The 27008-nt window shown below is 50.0% G+C and overlaps 1 protein-coding gene across 2 annotated transcripts in view; it reads left to right on the forward strand.

The window, feature by feature from the left end:
* Positions 1-27008, forward strand: part of LOC140688980 (uncharacterized) — a 125888-nt gene that overhangs the window by 92203 nt on the left and 6677 nt on the right. The window contains exons 1-3 of one of the 2 annotated variants that reach the window (XM_072948971.1): positions 13985-14263; positions 24748-24837; positions 26424-26490. In XM_072948971.1, coding sequence (XP_072805072.1) covers positions 14111-14263; positions 24748-24837; positions 26424-26490 — 310 coding nt within the window. In that variant the 5' untranslated portion in view covers positions 13985-14110. Of the gene's footprint in view, positions 1-13984; positions 14264-24747; positions 24838-26423; positions 26491-27008 lie in introns of those variants that run through there. The other variant, XM_072948972.1, reaches the window with a different exon arrangement.

Raw genomic sequence — 27008 nt, forward strand, 5'->3', positions numbered from 1 at the left:
ATTTGTTCGGATTCCCCCGCGGCTTGGGGTGGCCTTTGCTTCTGCATGTTCACGAGGTGCAGCTCTCCCTGTAAGCCTGTTGCTGGGAGGCGGCCGCGGTGCTGTCAGGGTGCGCGGGCGGCATTTGCAGCGGCAGCATTAGCGGCAGCAGCAGAGAGGGGTGTGCTCCTGGGAGCCTGTGGATATGCTGCCATCTCCCCTGTCCCTGTCCTGGGGACGGACTCTGCTGCCCCATGTTCGGGGGACGCAGCTTACAGGTCAGTCAGCTCCTGGGAGGCGGGCGCGGTGCGGTAGTGTGTGGGGGTGGCGGCAGTGACAGCGAGAAATGGAAGCAAATCCCCTCGGTAGCACGGGGCAGCCCCAACCCCGCCGCCGCCGCCCCCGTCCCGACAGCACAGCGCCCGCCTTCCTGTTCCAGGCTGTCCTGTAACAGGAGTCCCTCGTACATGGGGCAGCAGAGACGGAGGCCCGGGTAGGCTGCGGGCGAGTTGGAAGCAACTCCGTAGGCTCCTGTGCAGCCGGAGCCCCAGGCCTAGGGTCCGCGTTTCCGGCGGGTGGAGGAGGGGCGCGCATTCGTGGGCGCGCAGACGCGGGAGCCCACCCAGAGCTAGTGGGAGCCGGACGGGAGCCCGGCGCTCCTGTTCCAGCTCCTTGGGAAGAAAGCGGCCTGGGGACCGGGCCGCCACTTGCCGTAGAACCTCAGCGGCCGCCGCCGCTGGGCAGGTAAGGGGGCGGTGTTGGAGGCGTGCAGGTCGGGGAGTCGGCGGGTGAGGCCTAGGCTGTGCAGTTAGGCGTGGGTGAGGCCCTGGTCGCGGGGCCTTTCAGGACCCTGAGGCGGATGCGGGCTGCCGTGGTATTTCATGGTGCCCCCCACCCCCGTTAGTAGTCTTTGTACCCCGATTCTGCGCTGCCATGTCTATTCGGGCTGGAAAGCAGGGCACCCTTGGCAGGTGGGAAGGCGCTGGACGGTCCCGGAACACCTCCTGCTGGCCCTCGGGTTCTGTCCTGCTCCCAGGAGGCGGGTGCGGTGCCGTGCGGTCGCGGGGACGAGGCGTCGTCGCGGTGGTACGGTCTGCCCCATGGTGGCCCTGAATTTGCTGGGTATTCCCCCGCGGCTTGGGGTGGATTTTGTTTCCGCATGCCCGCGTGGTGCACCTCTCTCTGTGAGCCTGTTCCTGGGAGGTGGCCGCGGTGCTGTCATGGTGCGCTGGCGGGATTTGCAGCTGCAGCCTTAGCTGCAGTAGTGTGGAGAGGGTTGTGCTCCTGGGAGCCTGTGGATTTGCTCCCGTCTCCCCCGCGCCCTGTCCTGGGGGCGGCCTTTCCTGCTCCAGGTGCCCAGGACGCATGATAGGAGTCAGTGTGCTTCTGGGAGGCGGGCGGGCTGCGCGCAGTGTACCGAGGCGGCGGCAGGGAGAGCGTGAAATGGAGGCATATCCTCCCGCTAGCACGGGGCAGCCCCAATCCCGCCGCCGCCGCCGCCGCCGCCGCCTCCACCGCCGCCGCCGCCGCCGCCGCCTCCACCGCCGCCGCCGCCGCCGCCGCACACTACCCCAGTCGCCCACAGCACAGCGCCCGCCTTGTGGGCCAGGCTGTCCTGTAACCCGAGTCCCGCGGACCTTGTGCAGCAGAGACGGAGGCCCGGATAGGCTGCGGGGGAGTTCGAAGCAACTCCGCAGGCTCCTATGCAGCAGGAGCCCCAGGCCTAGGGTCCGCGCTTTTGGAGGTAGGAGGAGGGGCGCGCATGTGCGGACGCACAGACGCGGGAGCCCACCCAGAGCTAGTGGGAGCCGGACGGGAGCCCGGCGCTCCTGTTCCAGCTCCTTGGGAAGAAAGCGGCCTGGGGACCGTGCCGCCGCTTGCCGAAGCCCCCGGCGCCGTTGTCGTCGCTGTTCATGTAAGTGGGCGCTTGTGGAGGCGTGGAGGTCGAGAAGCCGGCGTGTGTGGCATGGGTTGTGCATTTGGGCGTGGGTGAGGCCCTGGTCGCGTTGCTTTTCAGTACCTTGAGGCGGGCAGTTCCTGTTTGTCATTAAAAGACACTTGCTGAATCCCTGATACCCTTCAACATTGGACACAGAGGCTGATCACATTTTGGGGATAAGGGAGGCTGAAGTTTTATCAGTTTGCAAGTAATGGAGGAAGAAAGTAAATTTGTTTTAAAAAGGAAGTGAAATTATATATAAACTGATGAAAAGTTCAATCTAAATACAAAGTGTTATTAGATTTAATTGGGCTTCTTTTATGGATGAGATGGCTGAGTGGTTAAGGTGATGGACTGCTAATTCGGTTTTTTTCCTTGCTGAGTTCAGTGAATTTACAGATACATGAATTTTTTCTGTGGTAAAATATTGAAATTATATCTGTGGAAACTGATGAGGAAGTTGCTAAATCAGGCATAGTTTATACAGTGGACTCAAGGGATAAAAGAAGTTACTTTAATATTTAAAAATATCTCTTAACAATATTGAGGTAACTTTTAAATTTGGAGTTAATGCATTTACATTTTATTGTTTTTAAAGTACAATTTTTCCTTATTAGATCTACTATAATATGAAAATACACATCTATGAAAGGATTAATTATAAAAGGATTCATCTTTCTATAATTCATCTCTTGTTTTAAGAATTATTTACTTTGGAATTAATTTTTGTATATGGTATGATGTAGGGGTGATGGTGGACCAATTGGTTATTTATTTATTTGTGTATTTTTGTATATGGACATTTAATCCATCACAATTTATTGAAAAGACCAGCTTTTACCTCACTGCACTAGAGTATCACCTTTGTCATAAATCAAGTACTTTTGTGTGTATCTGTCTAGACAAGTATTGTCTAATAGTACTTTCTGCCATGATGGAAAAGTTCATGTATGTATTGTTCAATTCAGTAGTTGTTAGCTACTCGAGGCTCCTGAGACCTTGAAATGTGGCTAGTGCTGCTAAGGACTGAATTTTTAATTGTAACTGATTTTAATCTATTCAAATTTAAATAGCCATGTGTGCTTAGTCAGTACCATATAGGGTAGTGTAGTTGTAGATTCTTTGTTCTATTTGCCTGTTTCCCAGCCTTTGTGTCAGTACTTCTTTTTTAAAATAGGTTTTCTGTTTTCTTTTTTGGGGGGAGTGGGGGAGGAAGGTGATTCGCTTTACTTATTTATTTATTTATTTATTTATTCTAATAGAGGTACTGGGGGTTGAACCCAGGACCTTGCACATGCTCAGCACACACTTTTCCTCTGAGCTGTATCTTCCCCCCAGCACTTCCTAATTACTGTAACTTTACAATAGATATTTTAGTATATGATAACATTCACCTTCCAGCTTCGTTCTTTTTTCAAAATTGCCTTGGGTGTTGTTGGCTCATTGCATTTCCTATGAATTGTAGAATTCCTTTATCAGTTTTCACAAAAAGAGTAGCTGGAATTGTGAATGGGATTGTTTTGTATCTATAAATCAGTTTGGGGAGAATGGATGTCTTTACAACTTAGAGTATTTTAATCCATGAATGTGCATTGTCCTTCCATTACTTTAATTGCTCTCCGTTTACTTTCATCTAAATTATTCCTCCCCTTATTTAATTTCTTTTTCAAGAAGGTTTTGAAGTTTTCAATGTTTAGTTCTTTCACATATATCGTTATATTTATTGCTAGGTAGTTAATATTTTTGGTGTCGTTACACATTTCCCGCCCCCTTGCTGTTTTTAAGGTTTTCTCTTTGTTCAGCTGTTCAAAATGTGACTATAATATGCTTAAGTGTGGTTTGCTTTGCATTTATACTTCTGAGTCTGGGTTGATTTCACTCATTAGTTCTAGATAATTCTCAGTTGTTATCTCCTGAGATACTATTTTTGGCCTTTCTTAATCCTCTTTGCCTCCAGTTACAATGTTAGACCTCTTCTTAGTGTGCCATATGTCTCATCTTCTTTTCTGTATTTTCTCATTTTTAAAAATTTCTGTGCTTCAGTTGAAGGTTTTTGTTTATAAGTTGAGTATTATTTTCTAATACTTTCTTTTGATGTTAAATTAATCTGTTGACTTCTCTTAAGGTAGAGACCATCACTCAAAATACTTGAAACCAAAACCCATGCAAAATGTCTGAAATACAGAAGTTGAATGTATTACTTGCTAAGCAAGGGCGGACTCTACTTGTTAGACATGGGCTCTCTAAACAAAGCAGTTAGTTGTATCTGGTTTAGGGGAAGTCTGCAGACCTAAAAAAGCAGGAGTGTTTAAGGATTTGCTGAATTTCAAAGAATAGTTTAGAGATTGGTTGACTAATGTCAAAGAACAGTCAGTCCTTTTCTTTCTTGAAATTGGAGAATAGGAACATTTTATTTTCTGTTCTTAAGGTCAGAGAGTGTAATTTTAAGTCCTAGAATATCCAATTTCTGTCTGCCTGGTTGTGTTGATGGTATCTTGTTTCTTGACATGTTTTAATTACACTTTTTATTTCTGTAAATATTTAGAACATTATTATTTTACATATCTGAAATCCACTGGAGGCTAATTTTGATTTTTGTTATTGTTTATGATGCTTTATTTCCCAATGTATTTGCTAATTAAAAAAACATTTTATGGAGTTATAGTCAGTTTATAATGTGTCAATATCTGGTATATCAAAAATTTTAATAATTAGGTAATCTTAGTCTCTGGGAATCTTAAGAGACCTAAGTAGTGGGTAAAATCTTCTAGGGAGGATTTACAAAATTAAGTCCTTGGTTTAGGGTTTCTAAGTTCACATAGGCAGAATAAATTCAAAATCTCAAATTCATTTTTAGATAATCTTATGATTACGAATTTTGATCATTAATTTTCTCATCATCCCAACCCTTGTTTCCTTTTTGGCTTTTTAAAAAACTTAGGTATACTTAAATTTAATGAAATTCACAGGTTTTAGGTCTACAGTTGAGTGGATTCTGACTCTGTGTTTTCAAATAGCAGTCAAAATATGGAATGCTTCCATTTCGCAGAACAGGCCTCTTTTCTAATTAACCACATCCCCTGTGTTAATTAACACATTTTTCAATTAACCACGACCACAGGCAACCTCTGATCTGACTTCTATCACCAGAATGTATTTTTTCATAAGCAATTGCTGAGTTTTTTTAAACTTTCTATTTTGAAATAATTTCAAGTTAGAGAAAAGTTATTAAGAAAAGAGTAGAAATTACTTTCATATTCCTTTCATCTGGTTTAATTTTTAACTTTCTGCTATTTTTCCTTTATTTTTTAATTCTATCCTTCTCCCTTTGTGTCTCCCCCCCCCCACATATTTTAGCATTATTTTTTCTGAATCACTTGACAGAATGTTACATATGCCATGCTCCTTTAACCTGCAATATTTCAGTACAGTATGTAGTTTTTAAGAACAAAGATAGTGTCTGCATAGCCACAGCACAGCCATCAAATTCAGGAAATGTAGCTTCTGCACCAGTCCTTAACCAATATATCTGTTGTCAGTTGTAACAATAATACCCTTATAGCATTTTTTTTCCTTTTAACACAAGATCCAGTCTCGGATCACTTTATGCACTTAGTGATACCTCTTTATTTCCTTTAGTATAAAACACTTCCTCAGTCTTTCATGGTGGTAATTTGTTTTTCTTTTTTTTTTTTTTAAACTAGAGGCCTGTTTATTTAATAGAATGCTTCTCAGTGTCGTTTGTTGTTTTCTCATGGCAGGATTTAGATGATGCAGTCCTTTCTGGATTAGGACATAAGTAGTATCAAGGTCTTGTCCTTGTCAGGAGATCGCTTTTGAAGAGACGCTCGTAAGTAAGAGTGAGCCCTCACTGGTAATACTAATTTTGATTGCTAGTCAGTGTTGTGGTATCTCAACCATACATAAAGAACTATTTTTCCCTCTCTGAATCCTTGCGTGTTTAACAAACAGGTAACGAGATGTTAAGAACATGCATATATGCTTCTCTTTATCCAAACTTTACTCTTGGATTTAGCATTCATAGATGATTCTTGCTCAGTGTGCGGGGGCGGCGGCAGCGACAGCTAGAAAAGGAAGCAGGTCACCGAGCTAGCACAGGGCAGCCCTAATCCCTCGGCCGCCGACCCCCCCACCCGCGTCAGGACACCGTAGAACACCGCCCCCATTCCTGGAGCAGGCTGACGTGTAATCCGAGTGCCGCGAACCTGGGGCATCAGAGACGGAGGCCTGGATAGGCTGCGGGGGAGTTTGAAGCAACTCCGCAGGCTCCTAGGCAGCAGGAGCCCAAGACAAAGGATCTGCGCTACCGGCTGGAAGTGGAGGGGCGCGCATGGGCGGACGCACAGATGCGGGAACCCACCCAGAGCTACCGGCAGCCAGACGGGAGCCCGGCGCTCCGGGGCCAGCTCCTGAGGAAGAAGGCGGCCTGGGGACCGGGCCGCCACTTGCCGTGGAACCCTCAGCGGCCGCCGCCGCCGGGCAGGTAAGGGGGCGCTGGTGGAGCCGTGCAGGTCGGGGAGTCGGCGGGTGAGGCCTGGGCTGCGCAGTTGGGCGTGGGTGAGGCCCGGGCTGCGGGACCTTTCAGGACCCTGAGGCGGGCGCCCCCCCCCCCCCCCGTTAGTAGTCCCTGAACCCCGTGTCTGCGCTACTTTTTGTATTCGGTTTGGCAAAGCATGGCACCCCCAGGAGGGGAAAGCCGCCGGACAGCCCTGGAACACCTGCAACCGGCCCTTAGGTCATGGTCTGTTCCAGGGAGGCGGGTGCGGTGCGGTCGCGGGGCCTCGGCGGGACGGGCTGCCCCGTGCGAGCCCCTGAATCTGTTCCCTATTACCCCACGGGTTGGGGTGGCCTTTGCTTCCCGATGTACGCGGGGTGCAGGTTTCCTGGTCAGCCTGCACCTGGGGGACCGATACATTGCTTTCAGGGTGCGGGGGCAGCGGCAGCATTAGCGGCAGCAGCAGCGGGGAGAGGGGTGTGCTCCTGGGAGCCTGTGGATATGCTGCCATCTCCCCCGTCCCTGTCCTGGGGGCGGACTCTGCTGCCCCATGTTCGGGGGACGCAGCTTACAGGTCAGTCAGCTCCTGGGAGGCGGGCGCGGTGCGGTAGTGTGTGGGGGTGGCGGCAGTGACAGCGAGAAATGGAAGCAAATCCCCTCGGTAGCACAGGGCAGCCCCAATCCCGCCGCCGCCGCCCCCGTCCCGACAGCACAGCGCCCGCCTTCCTGGTCCAGGCTGTCCTGTAACAGGAGTCCCGCGTCCCTGGGTCAGCAGAGACGGAGGCCCGGATAGGCTGCGGGGGAGTTTGAACCAATTCCGCAGGCTCCTGTGCAGCCGGAGCCCCAGGCCTAGGGTCCGCGTTTCCGGCGGGTGGAGGAGGGGCGTGCATTCGTGGGCGCGCAGACGCGGGAGCACACCCAGAGCTAGTGGGAGGCGGACGGGAGCCCGGCGGTCCTGGGCCAGCTCCTGAGGAAGAAGGCGGCTTGGGGACCGGACCGCCGCTTGCCGTAGCCCCCGTGCCACCGCCGCAGCCGGGCAGGTAAGGGGGCGGTGTTGGAGGAGTGCAGGTCGTGAAGCCGGCGGGTGAGGCCTGGGCTGTGCAGTTAGGCGTGGGTGAGGCCCGGGTCGCGGGGCCTTTCAGAACCATGAGGCGGGTGCGGGCCGCCACTGTATTTAGTGGTGCCGCCCCACCCCCCCGTTAGTACTGTGTGAACCCGAGTCTAGCTGCCGTTTGTATTCGTGCTGCGAAAGCAGTGCACCCTCGGCAGGTGGGAAGGCGCTAGACGGTCCAGGAACACCTCCTGCTGGTCCTCCGTTTATGTCCCGCTCCCCGGAGGCGGGTGCGTTGCGTTCGCGTGGCCTTGGCGTCGGTCGCGGTGGGATGGGCTGACCCGTGGGAGCCCTGAATTTGTTCGGATTCCCCCGCGGCTTGGGGTGGCCTTTGCTTCTGCATGTTCACGAGGTGCAGCTCTCCCTGTAAGCCTGTTGCTGGGAGGCGGCCGCGGTGCTGTCAGGGTGCGCGGGCGGCATTTGCAGCGGCAGCATTAGCGGCAGCAGCAGAGAGGGGTGTGCTCCTGGGAGCCTGTGGATATGCTGCCATCTCCCCTGTCCCTGTCCTGGGGACGGACTCTGCTGCCCCATGTTCGGGGGACGCAGCTTACAGGTCAGTCAGCTCCTGGGAGGCGGGCGCGGTGCGGTAGTGTGTGGGGGTGGCGGCAGTGACAGCGAGAAATGGAAGCAAATCCCCTCGGTAGCACGGGGCAGCCCCAACCCCGCCGCCGCCGCCCCCGTCCCGACAGCACAGCGCCCGCCTTCCTGTTCCAGGCTGTCCTGTAACAGGAGTCCCTCGTACATGGGGCAGCAGAGACGGAGGCCCGGGTAGGCTGCGGGCGAGTTGGAAGCAACTCCGTAGGCTCCTGTGCAGCCGGAGCCCCAGGCCTAGGGTCCGCGTTTCCGGCGGGTGGAGGAGGGGCGCGCATTCGTGGGCGCGCAGACGCGGGAGCCCACCCAGAGCTAGTGGGAGCCGGACGGGAGCCCGGCGCTCCTGTTCCAGCTCCTTGGGAAGAAAGCGGCCTGGGGACCGGGCCGCCACTTGCCGTAGAACCTCAGCGGCCGCCGCCGCTGGGCAGGTAAGGGGGCGGTGTTGGAGGCGTGCAGGTCGGGGAGTCGGCGGGTGAGGCCTAGGCTGTGCAGTTAGGCGTGGGTGAGGCCCTGGTCGCGGGGCCTTTCAGGACCCTGAGGCGGATGCGGGCTGCCGTGGTATTTCATGGTGCCCCCCACCCCCGTTAGTAGTCTTTGTACCCCGATTCTGCGCTGCCATGTCTATTCGGGCTGGAAAGCAGGGCACCCTTGGCAGGTGGGAAGGCGCTGGACGGTCCCGGAACACCTCCTGCTGGCCCTCGGGTTCTGTCCTGCTCCCAGGAGGCGGGTGCGGTGCCGTGCGGTCGCGGGGACGAGGCGTCGTCGCGGTGGTACGGTCTGCCCCATGGTGGCCCTGAATTTGCTGGGTATTCCCCCGCGGCTTGGGGTGGATTTTGTTTCCGCATGCCCGCGTGGTGCACCTCTCTCTGTGAGCCTGTTCCTGGGAGGTGGCCGCGGTGCTGTCATGGTGCGCTGGCGGGATTTGCAGCTGCAGCCTTAGCTGCAGTAGTGTGGAGAGGGTTGTGCTCCTGGGAGCCTGTGGATTTGCTCCCGTCTCCCCCGCGCCCTGTCCTGGGGGCGGCCTTTCCTGCTCCAGGTGCCCAGGACGCATGATAGGAGTCAGTGTGCTTCTGGGAGGCGGGCGGGCTGCGCGCAGTGTACCGAGGCGGCGGCAGGGAGAGCGTGAAATGGAGGCATATCCTCCCGCTAGCACGGGGCAGCCCCAATCCCGCCGCCGCCGCCGCCGCCGCCGCCTCCACCGCCGCCGCCGCCGCCGCCGCCTCCACCGCCGCCGCCGCCGCCGCCGCACACTACCCCAGTCGCCCACAGCACAGCGCCCGCCTTGTGGGCCAGGCTGTCCTGTAACCCGAGTCCCGCGGACCTTGTGCAGCAGAGACGGAGGCCCGGATAGGCTGCGGGGGAGTTCGAAGCAACTCCGCAGGCTCCTATGCAGCAGGAGCCCCAGGCCTAGGGTCCGCGCTTTTGGAGGTAGGAGGAGGGGCGCGCATGTGCGGACGCACAGACGCGGGAGCCCACCCAGAGCTAGTGGGAGCCGGACGGGAGCCCGGCGCTCCTGTTCCAGCTCCTTGGGAAGAAAGCGGCCTGGGGACCGTGCCGCCGCTTGCCGAAGCCCCCGGCGCCGTTGTCGTCGCTGTTCATGTAAGTGGGCGCTTGTGGAGGCGTGGAGGTCGAGAAGCCGGCGTGTGTGGCATGGGTTGTGCATTTGGGCGTGGGTGAGGCCCTGGTCGCGTTGCTTTTCAGTACCTTGAGGCGGGCAGTTCCTGTTTGTCATTAAAAGACACTTGCTGAATCCCTGATACCCTTCAACATTGGACACAGAGGCTGATCACATTTTGGGGATAAGGGAGGCTGAAGTTTTATCAGTTTGCAAGTAATGGAGGAAGAAAGTAAATTTGTTTTAAAAAGGAAGTGAAATTATATATAAACTGATGAAAAGTTCAATCTAAATACAAAGTGTTATTAGATTTAATTGGGCTTCTTTTATGGATGAGATGGCTGAGTGGTTAAGGTGATGGACTGCTAATTCGGTTTTTTTCCTTGCTGAGTTCAGTGAATTTACAGATACATGAATTTTTTCTGTGGTAAAATATTGAAATTATATCTGTGGAAACTGATGAGGAAGTTGCTAAATCAGGCATAGTTTATACAGTGGACTCAAGGGATAAAAGAAGTTACTTTAATATTTAAAAATATCTCTTAACAATATTGAGGTAACTTTTAAATTTGGAGTTAATGCATTTACATTTTATTGTTTTTAAAGTACAATTTTTCCTTATTAGATCTACTATAATATGAAAATACACATCTATGAAAGGATTAATTATAAAAGGATTCATCTTTCTATAATTCATCTCTTGTTTTAAGAATTATTTACTTTGGAATTAATTTTTGTATATGGTATGATGTAGGGGTGATGGTGGACCAATTGGTTATTTATTTATTTGTGTATTTTTGTATATGGACATTTAATCCATCACAATTTATTGAAAAGACCAGCTTTTACCTCACTGCACTAGAGTATCACCTTTGTCATAAATCAAGTACTTTTGTGTGTATCTGTCTAGACAAGTATTGTCTAATAGTACTTTCTGCCATGATGGAAAAGTTCATGTATGTATTGTTCAATTCAGTAGTTGTTAGCTACTCGAGGCTCCTGAGACCTTGAAATGTGGCTAGTGCTGCTAAGGACTGAATTTTTAATTGTAACTGATTTTAATCTATTCAAATTTAAATAGCCATGTGTGCTTAGTCAGTACCATATAGGGTAGTGTAGTTGTAGATTCTTTGTTCTATTTGCCGGTTTCCCAGCCTTTGTGTCAGTACTTCTTTTTTAAAATAGGTTTTCTGTTTTCTTTTTTGGGGGGAGTGGGGGAGGAAGGTGATTCGCTTTACTTATTTATTTATTTATTTATTTATTCTAATAGAGGTACTGGGGGTTGAACCCAGGACCTTGCACATGCTCAGCACACACTTTTCCTCTGAGCTGTATCTTCCCCCCAGCACTTCCTAATTACTGTAACTTTACAATAGATATTTTAGTATATGATAACATTCACCTTCCAGCTTCGTTCTTTTTTCAAAATTGCCTTGGGTGTTGTTGGCTCATTGCATTTCCTATGAATTGTAGAATTCCTTTATCAGTTTTCACAAAAAGAGTAGCTGGAATTGTGAATGGGATTGTTTTGTATCTATAAATCAGTTTGGGGAGAATGGATGTCTTTACAACTTAGAGTATTTTAATCCATGAATGTGCATTGTCCTTCCATTACTTTAATTGCTCTCCGTTTACTTTCATCTAAATTATTCCTCCCCTTATTTAATTTCTTTTTCAAGAAGGTTTTGAAGTTTTCAATGTTTAGTTCTTTCACATATATCGTTATATTTATTGCTAGGTAGTTAATATTTTTGGTGTCGTTACACATTTCCCGCCCCCTTGCTGTTTTTAAGGTTTTCTCTTTGTTCAGCTGTTCAAAATGTGACTATAATATGCTTAAGTGTGGTTTGCTTTGCATTTATACTTCTGAGTCTTGGTTGATTTCACTCATTAGTTCTAGATAATTCTCAGTTGTTATCTCCTGAGATACTATTTTTGGCCTTTCTTAATCCTCTTTGCCTCCAGTTACAATGTTAGACCTCTTCTTAGTGTGCCATATGTCTCATCTTCTTTTCTGTATTTTCTCATTTTTAAAAATTTCTGTGCTTCAGTTGAAGGTTTTTGTTTATAAGTTGAGTATTATTTTCTAATACTTTCTTTTGATGTTAAATTAATCTGTTGACTTCTCTTAAGGTAGAGACCATCACTCAAAATACTTGAAACCAAAACCCATGCAAAATGTCTGAAATACAGAAGTTGAATGTATTACTTGCTAAGCAAGGGCGGACTCTACTTGTTAGACATGGGCTCTCTAAACAAAGCAGTTAGTTGTATCTGGTTTAGGGGAAGTCTGCAGACCTAAAAAAGCAGGAGTGTTTAAGGATTTGCTGAATTTCAAAGAATAGTTTAGAGATTGGTTGACTAATGTCAAAGAACAGTCAGTCCTTTTCTTTCTTGAAATTGGAGAATAGGAACATTTTATTTTCTGTTCTTAAGGTCAGAGAGTGTAATTTTAAGTCCTAGAATATCCAATTTCTGTCTGCCTGGTTGTGTTGATGGTATCTTGTTTCTTGACATGTTTTAATTACACTTTTTATTTCTGTAAATATTTAGAACATTATTATTTTACATATCTGAAATCCACTGGAGGCTAATTTTGATTTTTGTTATTGTTTATGATGCTTTATTTCCCAATGTATTTGCTAATTAAAAAAACATTTTATGGAGTTATAGTCAGTTTATAATGTGTCAATATCTGGTATATCAAAAATTTTAATAATTAGGTAATCTTAGTCTCTGGGAATCTTAAGAGACCTAAGTAGTGGGTAAAATCTTCTAGGGAGGATTTACAAAATTAAGTCCTTGGTTTAGGGTTTCTAAGTTCACATAGGCAGAATAAATTCAAAATCTCAAATTCATTTTTAGATAATCTTATGATTACGAATTTTGATCATTAATTTTCTCATCATCCCAACCCTTGTTTCCTTTTTGGCTTTTTAAAAAACTTAGGTATACTTAAATTTAATGAAATTCACAGGTTTTAGGTCTACAGTTGAGTGGATTCTGACTCTGTGTTTTCAAATAGCAGTCAAAATATGGAATGCTTCCATTTCGCAGAACAGGCCTCTTTTCTAATTAACCACATCCCCTGTGTTAATTAACACATTTTTCAATTAACCACGACCACAGGCAACCTCTGATCTGACTTCTATCACCAGAATGTATTTTTTCATAAGCAATTGCTGAGTTTTTTTAAACTTTCTATTTTGAAATAATTTCAAGTTAGAGAAAAGTTATTAAGAAAAGAGTAGAAATTACTTTCATATTCCTTTCATCTGGTTTAATTTTTAACTTTCTGCTATTTTTCCTTTATTTTTTAATTCTATCCTTCTCCCTTTGTGTCTCCCCCCCCCCACATATTTTAGCATTATTTTTTCTGAATCACTTGACAGAATGTTACATATGCCATGCTCCTTTAACCTGCAATATTTCAGTACAGTATGTAGTTTTTAAGAACAAAGATAGTGTCTGCATAGCCACAGCACAGCCATCAAATTCAGGAAATGTAGCTTCTGCACCAGTCCTTAACCAATATATCTGTTGTCAGTTGTAACAATAATACCCTTATAGCATTTTTTTTCCTTTTAACACAAGATCCAGTCTCGGATCACTTTATGCACTTAGTGATACCTCTTTATTTCCTTTAGTATAAAACACTTCCTCAGTCTTTCATGGTGGTAATTTGTTTTTCTTTTTTTTTTTTTTAAACTAGAGGCCTGTTTATTTAATAGAATGCTTCTCAGTGTCGTTTGTTGTTTTCTCATGGCAGGATTTAGATGATGCAGTCCTTTCTGGATTAGGACATAAGTAGTATCAAGGTCTTGTCCTTGTCAGGAGATCGCTTTTGAAGAGACGCTCGTAAGTAAGAGTGAGCCCTCACTGGTAATACTAATTTTGATTGCTAGTCAGTGTTGTGGTATCTCAACCATACATAAAGAACTATTTTTCCCTCTCTGAATCCTTGCGTGTTTAACAAACAGGTAACGAGATGTTAAGAACATGCATATATGCTTCTCTTTATCCAAACTTTACTCTTGGATTTAGCATTCATAGATGATTCTTGCTCAGTGTGCGGGGGCGGCGGCAGCGACAGCTAGAAAAGGAAGCAGGTCACCGAGCTAGCACAGGGCAGCCCTAATCCCTCGGCCGCCGACCCCCCCACCCGCGTCAGGACACCGTAGAACACCGCCCCCATTCCTGGAGCAGGCTGACGTGTAATCCGAGTGCCGCGAACCTGGGGCATCAGAGACGGAGGCCTGGATAGGCTGCGGGGGAGTTTGAAGCAACTCCGCAGGCTCCTAGGCAGCAGGAGCCCAAGACAAAGGATCTGCGCTACCGGCTGGAAGTGGAGGGGCGCGCATGGGCGGACGCACAGATGCGGGAACCCACCCAGAGCTACCGGCAGCCAGACGGGAGCCCGGCGCTCCGGGGCCAGCTCCTGAGGAAGAAGGCGGCCTGGGGACCGGGCCGCCACTTGCCGTGGAACCCTCAGCGGCCGCCGCCGCCGGGCAGGTAAGGGGGCGCTGGTGGAGCCGTGCAGGTCGGGGAGTCGGCGGGTGAGGCCTGGGCTGCGCAGTTGGGCGTGGGTGAGGCCCGGGCTGCGGGACCTTTCAGGACCCTGAGGCGGGCGCCCCCCCCCCCCCCCCGTTAGTAGTCCCTGAACCCCGTGTCTGCGCTACTTTTTGTATTCGGTTTGGCAAAGCATGGCACCCCCAGGAGGGGAAAGCCGCCGGACAGCCCTGGAACACCTGCAACCGGCCCTTAGGTCATGGTCTGTTCCAGGGAGGCGGGTGCGGTGCGGTCGCGGGGCCTCGGCGGGACGGGCTGCCCCGTGCGAGCCCCTGAATCTGTTCCCTATTACCCCACGGGTTGGGGTGGCCTTTGCTTCCCGATGTACGCGGGGTGCAGGTTTCCTGGTCAGCCTGCACCTGGGGGACCGATACATTGCTTTCAGGGTGCGGGGGCAGCGGCAGCATTAGCGGCAGCAGCAGCGGGGAGAGGGGTGTGCTCCTGGGAGCCTGTGGATATGCTGCCATCTCCCCCGTCCCTGTCCTGGGGGCGGACTCTGCTGCCCCATGTTCGGGGGACGCAGCTTACAGGTCAGTCAGCTCCTGGGAGGCGGGCGCGGTGCGGTAGTGTGTGGGGGTGGCGGCAGTGACAGCGAGAAATGGAAGCAAATCCCCTCGGTAGCACAGGGCAGCCCCAATCCCGCCGCCGCCGCCCCCGTCCCGACAGCACAGCGCCCGCCTTCCTGGTCCAGGCTGTCCTGTAACAGGAGTCCCGCGTCCCTGGGTCAGCAGAGACGGAGGCCCGGATAGGCTGCGGGGGAGTTTGAACCAATTCCGCAGGCTCCTGTGCAGCCGGAGCCCCAGGCCTAGGGTCCGCGTTTCCGGCGGGTGGAGGAGGGGCGTGCATTCGTGGGCGCGCAGACGCGGGAGCACACCCAGAGCTAGTGGGAGGCGGACGGGAGCCCGGCGGTCCTGGGCCAGCTCCTGAGGAAGAAGGCGGCTTGGGGACCGGACCGCCGCTTGCCGTAGCCCCCGTGCCACCGCCGCAGCCGGGCAGGTAAGGGGGCGGTGTTGGAGGAGTGCAGGTCGTGAAGCCGGCGGGTGAGGCCTGGGCTGTGCAGTTAGGCGTGGGTGAGGCCCGGGTCGCGGGGCCTTTCAGAACCATGAGGCGGGTGCGGGCCGCCACTGTATTTAGTGGTGCCGCCCCACCCCCCCGTTAGTACTGTGTGAACCCGAGTCTAGCTGCCGTTTGTATTCGTGCTGCGAAAGCAGTGCACCCTCGGCAGGTGGGAAGGCGCTAGACGGTCCAGGAACACCTCCTGCTGGTCCTCCGTTTATGTCCCGCTCCCCGGAGGCGGGTGCGTTGCGTTCGCGTGGCCTTGGCGTCGGTCGCGGTGGGATGGGCTGACCCGTGGGAGCCCTGAATTTGTTCGGATTCCCCCGCGGCTTGGGGTGGCCTTTGCTTCTGCATGTTCACGAGGTGCAGCTCTCCCTGTAAGCCTGTTGCTGGGAGGCGGCCGCGGTGCTGTCAGGGTGCGCGGGCGGCATTTGCAGCGGCAGCATTAGCGGCAGCAGCAGAGAGGGGTGTGCTCCTGGGAGCCTGTGGATATGCTGCCATCTCCCCTGTCCCTGTCCTGGGGACGGACTCTGCTGCCCCATGTTCGGGGGACGCAGCTTACAGGTCAGTCAGCTCCTGGGAGGCGGGCGCGGTGCGGTAGTGTGTGGGGGTGGCGGCAGTGACAGCGAGAAATGGAAGCAAATCCCCTCGGTAGCACGGGGCAGCCCCAACCCCGCCGCCGCCGCCCCCGTCCCGACAGCACAGCGCCCGCCTTCCTGTTCCAGGCTGTCCTGTAACAGGAGTCCCTCGTACATGGGGCAGCAGAGACGGAGGCCCGGGTAGGCTGCGGGCGAGTTGGAAGCAACAGCCGGAGCCCCAGGCCTAGGGTCCGCGTTTCCGGCGGGTGGAGGAGGGGCGCGCATTCGTGGGCGCGCAGACGCGGGAGCCCACCCAGAGCTAGTGGGAGCCGGACGGGAGCCCGGCGCTCCTGTTCCAGCTCCTTGGGAAGAAAGCGGCCTGGGGACCGGGCCGCCACTTGCCGTAGAACCTCAGCGGCCGCCGCCGCTGGGCAGGTAAGGGGGCGGTGTTGGAGGCGTGCAGGTCGGGGAGTCGGCGGGTGAGGCCTAGGCTGTGCAGTTAGGCGTGGGTGAGGCCCTGGTCGCGGGGCCTTTCAGGACCCTGAGGCGGATGCGGGCTGCCGTGGTATTTCATGGTGCCCCCCACCCCCGTTAGTAGTCTTTGTACCCCGATTCTGCGCTGCCATGTCTATTCGGGCTGGAAAGCAGGGCACCCTTGGCAGGTGGGAAGGCGCTGGACGGTCCCGGAACACCTCCTGCTGGCCCTCGGGTTCTGTCCTGCTCCCAGGAGGCGGGTGCGGTGCCGTGCGGTCGCGGGGACGAGGCGTCGTCGCGGTGGTACGGTCTGCCCCATGGTGGCCCTGAATTTGCTGGGTATTCCCCCGCGGCTTGGGGTGGATTTTGTTTCCGCATGCCCGCGTGGTGCACCTCTCTCTGTGAGCCTGTTCCTGGGAGGTGGCCGCGGTGCTGTCATGGTGCGCTGGCGGGATTTGCAGCTGCAGCCTTAGCTGCAGTAGTGTGGAGAGGGTTGTGCTCCTGGGAGCCTGTGGATTTGCTCCCGTCTCCCCCGCGCCCTGTCCTGGGGGCGGCCTTTCCTGCTCCAGGTGCCCAGGACGCATGATAGGAGTCAGTGTGCTTCTGGGAGGCGGGCGGGCTGCGCGCAGTGTACCGAGGCGGCGGCAGGGAGAGCGTGAAATGGAGGCATATCCTCCCGCTAGCACGGGGCAGCCCCAATCCCGCCGCCGCCGCCGCCGCCGCCGCCGCCGCCGCACACTACCCCAGTCGCCCACAGCACAGCGCCCGCCTTCCTGGGCCAGGCTGTCCTGTAACCCGAGTCCCGCGGACCTTGTGCAGCAGAGACGGAGGCCCGGATAGGCTGCGGGGGAGTTCGAAGCAACTCCGCAGGCTCCTATGCAGCAGGAGCCCCAGGCCTAGGGTCCGCGCTTTTGGAGGTAGGAGGAGGGGCGCGCATGTGCGGACGCACAGACGCGGGAGCCCACCCAGAGCTAGTGGAAGCCGGACGGGAGCCTGGCGCTCCTGGTCCAGCTCCTGAGGGAAAAGGCGGCCTGGGGACCGGGCCGCCGCTTGCCCTAGCCCCCGCTACCGTCTTCACCTCCTGGCAGGTAAGGGGGCGCTGTTGGAGGCGTGCAGGTCGGGGAACCGGTGCGTGAGGCTCGTGTCGCGGGGCCTTTCAGGACCCTGAGGCGAATACGGGCTGCCGCAGTATTTCCTGGTGCCTCCCCCACCCCCGTTAGTTAGTTCATGTAATACTGGTTAATTCGATATGCTGACTATGAAACCAACTAAAATATTTTGTGGTGCTTTGATTTTAATAAAATTTCACTTAAGTTTATGCAAACATAAATATTCTAAACAAGTATTAAATGTGATGGGGAGGCGACTAACCTTACTGATACTAGAATATAGTGGAAAGCCTTAAAATTTATATAGCTGAACATATATGAAATTATATAAAAATATGATTAAACCAGCATAGAACTGTAAAGAATGGAGAAGCACTCTCAGGGCGGAGGGAGTAAGGCATTAGAGAGGTGAATATAAGGGTACTTAGAAAAAAGGGGGCGGAACCAACCCAGTGACCCCAGTGCGGGGAAGGTGGCTAGAGAGGCAGGGACCAGGATATGCAGTAGATTGAATGCACTGTTCAAGGTCTTATCCTGAGAAGGATTGGAAGGCTTTGAGAGAGTTTAACAGGGATATGATCAGAATTTTCTCTGAAAAATCTTAGCCTTGATACCACTTAGTATGAGAAACATAGGTGAATTAAGACAAAAAATTGACAAGAAGTCCTAGAAGTTTAAAAGGATTGTATATTTTTAAATATTTATTTGAGAAAAATCTGGCTTTTACATTCAAATAAGGAATACAAGTGAATTGAGCATAGGATTTTCTATTTCTCAGTGCTCTTAAAAGTTGTTCTCTTTTGACATTTGATATAGTGGAAATGTTTTAAATATATAGATTTTTGTTCCTGAAGATAATCTGTTGTTTTTAAACATGGATGTGTGTAATACGTGATTTCAGAGTTTTAAAATAAAATTTTTACCAGAGTATATCCAGTATGGGTATCTTTTTAGCTGTTTTTCCAAATACATGTTTAACATTGATTTTCAAACTCAGACTTACTTTAGAAAGCTTCTATTTTATAATATTTCTTTATAGTTTTTTAAAAAACCTATGGGTCAGCTGCTTCTGTAATTACTAAATACAACTTTTAAATTATTTGATTTGTTTCATAGTTTTCCTGTTTTCTTATTTTTTTGGCTTCATATTTGAATTTTCTACAATTTATTGCCTGCTACTTTACTTACTAATGCAAATCTGATTTAATTATTGTTTACTTTGGTTTTCATTTTAATGGAATCATCTTGACTTAATTTAACATATGTCTATCACTTGCTTTTAGAGAGCATAAAACCTTTTTATTAGTCTCCTTTAAACAGTTTTAGATAAGATTGATTTCTTCCAAATATTTGGCTCCTTACTTCTCTGTTCCTCTGTAGCCTCTGTGGCCATATCACTCCCATGTCCATCTTTTTTCTTCACATCATCTTTTCTTCAGCTCCCTCAAAACTGCTTTACTTTTATAAGGATACATATAATTGCATTTATGGTCACTCAGATAATCCAGGATAAGAAGATCCTCTGTTGGCCCTTAATTTAATCATCCCTTTTGTCCTCTAAGGTACAATTCACAAGTTCAGTTGATTTGAGATGAGTACCATTTGGTGGTGGTGGATGGGTGTCGTTTCCCGCTGACTTCCCCAAGTCAGGATGTTTTTCTACTGAAAAGGAGAAGGGGTGTGGTTGGTTGGTGCAAACTTGTTGGTGTAGGATTTCTTTGTTCTGGGAATCCTTTGCAGCTGTCCACGTGGGTCAGGTCAGGGGGCCCCTGTAAAACCACCAAAAAAACAAAGGTTGTCTTCTATTCTGCAACTTGTTACCTTTATAGGAGTGCAGAAGTGTTAACATCCTTAAAGGTCAGAGCCCCAAGAATAGGCTCTCCTATTTCAGGCTAAAGGCAACATTGTTTTACAGAAGGTGCAGAGCTGGCAAGACTAAGCCTAGAAAACAGGGCACAGGGTTAAAGGAAAAGGAAGAGATCTAATATGGAGCCTGGTTTGTTCTTTTCTATTACAGTGACTTTTGGTAAGAGGATGTGTCTGGGTGGGTCCTCCTCTGCCCCAGGCTGGGGTTTGGGCAGGAGCCCTGCCAGGTCCACGTAACTTGGACCTGATCTCCCACAAAGTAACAATTATAGGTGGTTAAAACGACTTGTCAAAGTCCTTTCAATTGCTTGTAAACTATATAGAGGGGAGGAGGGCAGGGGAAGTCTCACTGGCCAGTCAACAGTCTCTCCGATGCAAGGGACCAGTGTGGCAGGTTCAGCTGTGGGCTCCTAATATGGACACTTTTAAATCTACCATCCCTTTTTCCTCTGTCCCAGAGCCTCGTGCACAAGGCCCACCTCCTGTCTATTCCCCCTGGGCTCAGCCGCACTCCGCCCCCACCCCCTGCAGGTCCGTGTGCCCAGTGCCTCTGGCCTACGGGTCCTGATCACCATCTGGGCCATCAACCACCCAAAGCTCACAGGCCAGTGATGGGCAACCAGGGACCACCCTGACCCGCCAGCTCAGACGAGGCACAGGGCGCCAGGGTCAGGGCGCCCCGAAATTGGAACCGCCTCCAGCCAGGCCAGTGGAGCCCTGTAGTCTCTGACACCAGCTGTACCGGATCCCCGCTGGGGGCCGTCCTATAGTGACCCGAGCCCGGACTTCCCTGGCCCACCTGGGGGTGAGAGGTGAGTAGGCGGTCAGCTCCGGGTAGGGGTGGACTTGGAGAGTGGGGGGATCCCGCGGTGAGGAGTAAGGGGCCGGTCTGGGTGGAATTGACCCAGCTCAGGGTCCAGTTCGGATGGACCATTTCGGGGTGTTGGGGGTCCTTTGGTGAGGCATGAGGGGTTAGCTTGGGGTGTGGGGGCCAAGCTTAGTACCTAGCAGGGTGGAGAGTGGGGACAGGGAGCTCGGTGTGAGGAGGAGCCCTGTCTTGGGGGTATGATGGGAGACTGGGCCTGGCTAGGGGTTGAGGGGACAGTAACGGGGGAGGGGAGGCGAGCAGGGGGAGTGGGGTTGTGTGGTGTAGTCCGACCCGGGGCGGGTGGTGGTTTTGGCTGACTTCCAGGACCTGGTCGGTGCTGGAGTGGGGGCATTGGGGGTGGAGACCCGCCCCTTCTGGCCCCGCTTGGCCTGACTCGCCAGGTCCTACACAGCAGGAGCCCCAGCCGGAGGGTGCGGGCTGCCGGCTTGAGGAGGAGCAGCGCGCCTGCGCGGACGCACAGACGCACAGGCGCGGACGCGGGAGCCCACCCAGAGCTTGTGGAAGCCGAGTGGGAGCTGGGTTCTTCTGGGCCAGCTCCCGAGGAAGAAGGAAGCTTGGGGACTGGGCCGCCGCTTACCGCCGCCTCTGCTGCCGCCGCCGGGCAGGTAAGAGGGCGCTGGTGGAGGCGTGCAGGTCGTGGTGCCGGCGGGTGAGGCCTGGGCTTCGCAGTTGGGCCTGGGTGAGGCCCAGGCCGCGGGGCCTTTCAGGACCCTGAGGCGGGCGCCCCCCTCCCCCCGTTAGTAGTCCCTGAATCCCGCGTGCGGTATTGTTTATATTGTGGTTTGGGAAAGCAGGACACTCCCGGGAGGTGGAAAGCCGCTGGACATTCCCGGAACACCTCCAATCGGCCCTCAGGTCGTGGCCTGCTCCCGGGAGGCGGTGCGGTTACGGGTCTGCGGCAGCGGCCGCGGTGGGACGAGGTGCCCTGTGCGAGCCCCTGAATCTGTTCCCTATTTCCCCACGGCTTGGGGTGGCCTTTGCTTCCCCATGTACGCGGGGTGCAGGTTTCCCGGTCAGCCTGCTCCTGGGAGGCCGACGCGTTGCTGTCAGGGTGGGGGGGGGCGGTGAGAGGAGTGTGCTCCTGGGATGGGAGCCTTTCGATTTCCTCCCATCTCCCCGCGTCCTGTCCTGGGGGCGGACTTTGTTGTCCCAGGTTCGCAGAACGCAGGTTACAGGTTAGTCAGCTGGGAGGCCGGCGAGGTGCGGTAGCGTGCCGGGGCGGCAGCAAGAAATGGAAGCAGATCTCCGCGCTAGCACGGGCAGCCCCAATCCCGCCGCCACTGCCACCCCCGCCCCGACAGACAGCGCCCGCCTTCCTGGAGCAGGCTGACTTGTAACCGGAGTCTCGCGCACCTGGGACAGCAGAGACGGAGGCCTGGACAGGCCGCGGGGGAGTCTGAAGCAAGTCCGCAGGCTCGCATAGGCAGAACCCTAATTCTCTAGTGCCGCCGCTGCCTCCAGCCTCACCGCGGCCGCCTCTTGGGAGCAGGCTGACCTAGGGACGTGCCTGGGGCAGCAGAAGCCCCCAGGCCATGCCGTGGGGGAGACGGGGGTAAACCGACCAGTTCGCCAGGAGCAGCGCTCCTCTCCCCACCACTGCCCCAGGTTCGCAGGACACTTGTTTCCATCTCAGTGGGCTACTTGTAGTCAGGCGCGGTGTGGTCAGGGGGCAGCGGTGAGGAGGGGTGCTGCCTCCCCCAGCAGGTGAACTTGCTTTCATCTCCCCTGAGGCCTATCCTGGGGCGGCCTCTGCTGCCCCAGGTTCGCAGGACGGAGGTTACAGGTCTTTCTGCTCCTGGGAGGCGGGCGGGGTGCGGTGGAGGGGGTGCGGGGGCCACCTGACCGCTACCAGCTGACCCTAACTCGCCAGCCTCCTGTAAGCAAACTGGGAAATGTGTGTCCCGTCACGGGGTGGGGGCAGCAAAGGCTGTCAGCAAGCCAGGTGTGGGAGAGATGGGAGCCTGGGGCAAATCCTCTGGCTCCTCCAGGGCAGCCCCCCTCCCCCTTCCATTAGCTCTATATTCTTGCTTGGTTTAAAAATTGTGTCAGTCTGGTGTGTGTGTAATGATATGGTATTTCATTATGTTTTAAATTAACATATCCTTAATTACTAATGGAACGGGTAGCCTTGTTGTATTCATTGGCCATTTAAATTTCCTTTTTGTGATGTGCTTGTTCAGTGTGCTGTGCCCATTTTCTGGTGGAATGTCTCTTGTCCTCATTGATGTGTAGGATTTCTTTAGGTGCCTGTATGTTGAATGTTTTTTGTCAGTGATACCTGTTGCCACTTTTTTCTATGGTTCTTTTTAATAAAAGCCTTTTTTTCCTCAAGTAATAAAAGTAATTTTTTTGTTTCCGTATCGGAGAAATCCTCCTACGTTATCTAGAACTTTTATGTATCTTTAAATCTTAGATCCATGTGAAAGCTGTTTTTATATATAGTTTGAGGTGGAGATCCATCATTTAATTTTTAAAAATATGGATGCCTGGTTCTCCCAGCAGCAGTTGACTTGAAAGGTTGCCTTTCCCCATGCCCAGCATTGCGGCCTTACCGTGAGTGTATGAAGGGTCTACATGCTTGGTCTCTTTACGGGCGCTCTTCTGTTTGATTGAGCTTTGTCTCTACATCAGTACCACACTGTCCTAAATATTGTTGCTTTATTATAAGTCTTGATAGCTTTAGGAGAGTATTGGCTATTCTTGACCTTTGATACTTCCAAACACATTTTGGAATCAACTTGCCCCCCCAGAAACTGGTTTAACCTTACAGTTCTGATAGGGATTGCATTGAATCTGTCATTCAATTTCAATTTCAACTGACATCTTTACATTGTGAGTCTTCTATTTAATGACCACTTGGCATAACCCTTTATTCAGTTATCGTTCTATAAAGTTTTATAATTTTCTCTGTAGAGATTTTCACCTCTAGATGGTTAGATTTACTGTCACAACTTTACATTTTTTAGCACAATAGTGCTATTGTTAATATTTAAAATATTTTTATTTCTGACATGTGCAGTATTTACAATTTTTTTATGGAAGTCTTCTATTTTTTGTATGCTAACAGTTTTCCTCAAGAGTAAATTTTATTACATTTGCTCCCTTATTATATTTTCATTGTAAATTTTATGGATATTAAACCAGCCTTGAACTCTATGGATAACTGTAACTTGATCCTAATGTAGTATCTTTTTTATACATTTTGGATTTTGTTTTTATTTAGGATGTTTGTATCAGTGTTCACGATTAAGATTGATCTGTAATTTTCCTTTTCTTATCTTCTGTTGGATTTAGTATCAAAATTTTGTTAGCCTTATACAATGAGCTGAAGAAGTTTCTTCTTTTCAATTTTTTATAAGAGATTTAATGCTGGAAATACTCCTTCCTTACATGATTGCGAGGACTTAACAGTGAAGCTGTTTAGGCCTAGAGTGTTCGATGTGGGTAGATTTTTGACTATTCAGTTTCTTTAGTGGTTAAAAATCAATGCAGGTTTTCCATGTCTTACATCAGTTTAGTAATTTATATTTTTCTAGGAATTTACCCATTTTGTTTAAATTTTCAAGTTCTCAACACAAATTTATTCATAATAGTTTCTTTTCAATGTCTGAAGATCAATAGTAACATTTCTTTTTCATTTGTGATACTACCTTCTCTGTTTTGAGGTGTATTGCATAAAAGTGGTGTAAACTACAGTTATTTCTGCCAGCTAATTATTATCTACAAAGTTACTATTTTTATCATAAGTTTTGCAGCCACAATATCTTGTATTTTTATTTGACAATATAACATGTTGCTCTGTAGACAATCTTTGCATTTTAGCAATAGAATATGCAATTGTGAAAAGGTGGAATAGGGTCATAGAAACCAAGTATGAAGAGAGTTTGGAGAAGAAAAGGAGAGCCAGTGGTATCTAGGGAAGTTCAAGGGGAGGGCAGATTGAAAGTCTTCGATTTGACAGAAATAGGCCTTACGTAGAATGGTCAACCTTAAGTTAGTTTCTTAAGACACTTCTGATTTCAAAGTCCACCAGGCATCAGAAGTAAAATTTCAGAATTGTTAGTCAGAGAAATCACAACTATATTCTTTTTTTCATGTCTTTGAAGTTACTACTTTAATATCAAGGGTGAAATTCCCTGAGGGGAATTTGGGGAGTTTTTTTTTTCCTTTTCATCCCGTAGATATCATCGCTGAAATCCTGAATGTTTAGTGCTTTGATTTTCTAAGAATTCTGAATTATGTTTTATATCAAAATCTGATTTTTTGAATGGTACTTTAAAAATTTTCTTATTTGCATTATGCTTTTCATTAGAATTGAGGCCCTGTATTGAGGTCTCCTGAAAGGCAGTGTAGAAGCTCATGAAAATTTTGGAGTAGGTGCTCGTGCTGCACATCTGTGGAAATTGTATTTAAATTTAGCATTAAAGATCATTTTACCTTTGTCTTTCATTCCAGGAACTTGTGTCCCTGAAGCCTGGTAAAGCTGCAGTGCTGGTTGCCACTCACTTTTCTGAACAGATTGAAACAGTCATTAAAAAATTTCAGGTAAATTTTACAGAATATATTGGGAAAGAACATCTAGTGGGAAGACAGTTATTGAACCTGCACTTAAGAACTTTTGATTGTGATAATTTCTTCAGTTGATAGTTCCTTTTAGTAGCAGTTTCTACACATCGTGTGTGTGTGTGTGTGTGTGTGTGTGTGTGTGTGTGTGTGTGTATTTGGGAGCAGTTGTGGCTCTGAGTCTGGACATGAGGGTGCTCGTCTTTGTGCATAAGAGAAATTTTTGGAGCTGGAACCTGCACTCACCCTAGACACCGTCACCACAGAGCCCCAATACCTTCTGCTGTAGTAGCTGCAATGGTATTCTCTTTGGGTTTCATGTTATTTGTTGAGACTTCCGTCATCCTCAGAAAGGGTTAATGATGACTACAATTTTTCTTGGAAACCCTTCCCTAGAATACAGCTGTATTAATGTTGAGTAGTGAGAGGCCCAGGTGGAAGCCCCGTGTCACGGAGCTCGCATTCCCCTCATCATCACCACGGGAGGGCTGTGCTTGCTACCTACCATTGTGGCCACGAGTGACAGAGATAGGAAACAGGACAGTGACAGGGACACGTAGCACAACCCAGGGTCCCCGCGTGGCAATAATAGTAGTAGGAGACACGTACACGGGATGGAAACCACAGCGTGAATGGGAGGCAGCTGGCATAAGAGAGAGAGGTACGGAGCTCATTCATTCACACACTTCATTTCGCATGACTGTGGCCCCCCATATACCACAGTGTGTTAGGCTCTAGGGGGCACAGATAAGTGCACGATGTTTTCTTTTAGTTTTTCATATAGAGCAGAGAAGCACTTATATAGGCATAGTAGAGTGTTAAAAGCTCTACACCAGACATACGGAAAAAAGTGTTTCAGGAACAAGAGGAGAGAGGGATAGAGTGTGTGAGAGAGTCAGACAGGAGTTCCCAGGTACACGTGGACTGGGCTTAAATGATTGGTGTCAGTTTTCTAGGCAGAGAATTGGGAAGGGGTTCTAGATGAAGGGTCCTGGGTGTGCAGACACTTAAAGGCACAAAGCAACACACGTTGAGAGGATGATGTGGGGACGATAGTAGAAGATTAAGTTATAAATAGTGTGTCGGGGGGAGGAGTCAGAAGTATAGAGACTGGAAAATAGGTTTTGGGGCTTACATTGAACAATTTAATATGTAAAGCTAAGAAATAATATACTGAATCTTCTGTGTACTGGAGAATGACTAAAGTTTTTTAGGCAAGGAAACTACACCATTAGATTCCTTTTATAGAAAATGAACCTTGTAGTATGAATACGACTTAGAGGTGCCACCACTGAATATTGTTACTGAAGATTGTTTTTCCATGTAAAGTGAGAAAGAATGTGATTTAGAAGGTCTCTGATGTAATTTGCACTTTCACCTGGCCAAAAAGTGGTCTTGGTTTTAAGGTAACATACTTCTTATCTGTAGCCTTAATTATAGATGTGATTACGTTATGCTGCTCTCTCGCCTTTTTTTGTTTTCAGAGAAGATCTCCATGTAAATGAAGAATTGCTGCAAATGTCTCACTGTGTCACAGAGCTGTTCACTGAGCTGTTGTGTCCTTTCAGCCCCAACCAGGTTATAGAGGTGCTGCCAGGCCTGGAGTGTTGCCGCCGCCTAGAAGAAAGCATTCCGGTAAGACCAATGGTGTAGAGGAGGCAAGAGTCCACTTTCCTTAATCATTCACCATTGTATAAATGAGCAAAGGGAGACTCATATATTAAATCACCTGTCTGCGTCCATACCTGGTAAGTGCCAGCACCTGAGATTAAAGCCAGACAGTCTGACCCCGTGGTGCATGGTCTCCATTGCTGTGATAAAGTAGTTCTCCATTTGTTCCAGTAAAATCAGGAATGGCACATGTCCATCATTGTTATTAATCAAGGTTCACAGACATTCTAGTCAACGTGATAAATGTAGAAAAAAGAATACCATAAAAATGCTAAAAGGAGAAAACAAACTCTTAGTTGCAGGCACTGATGTTAGATGGTCCTGCTGTGCTGGGACTCACAGGCTGAATGGTCGCTCAGGAGCCTTAGCACAGGCGTTGCCTGGATCCTCTTTCCTCCTTTTCTCCTGTTTCCAAATGAAAATGAATGTGTGTGCTAATGAATGTGGGACAGGTCGAAGGAAGAGAAGCTTCCTGGCAGGAG

The sequence above is a fragment of the Vicugna pacos genome, chromosome 24 (assembly GCF_048564905.1).
Source record: "Vicugna pacos chromosome 24, VicPac4, whole genome shotgun sequence".
Lineage (NCBI taxonomy): Eukaryota > Metazoa > Chordata > Mammalia > Artiodactyla > Camelidae > Vicugna > Vicugna pacos.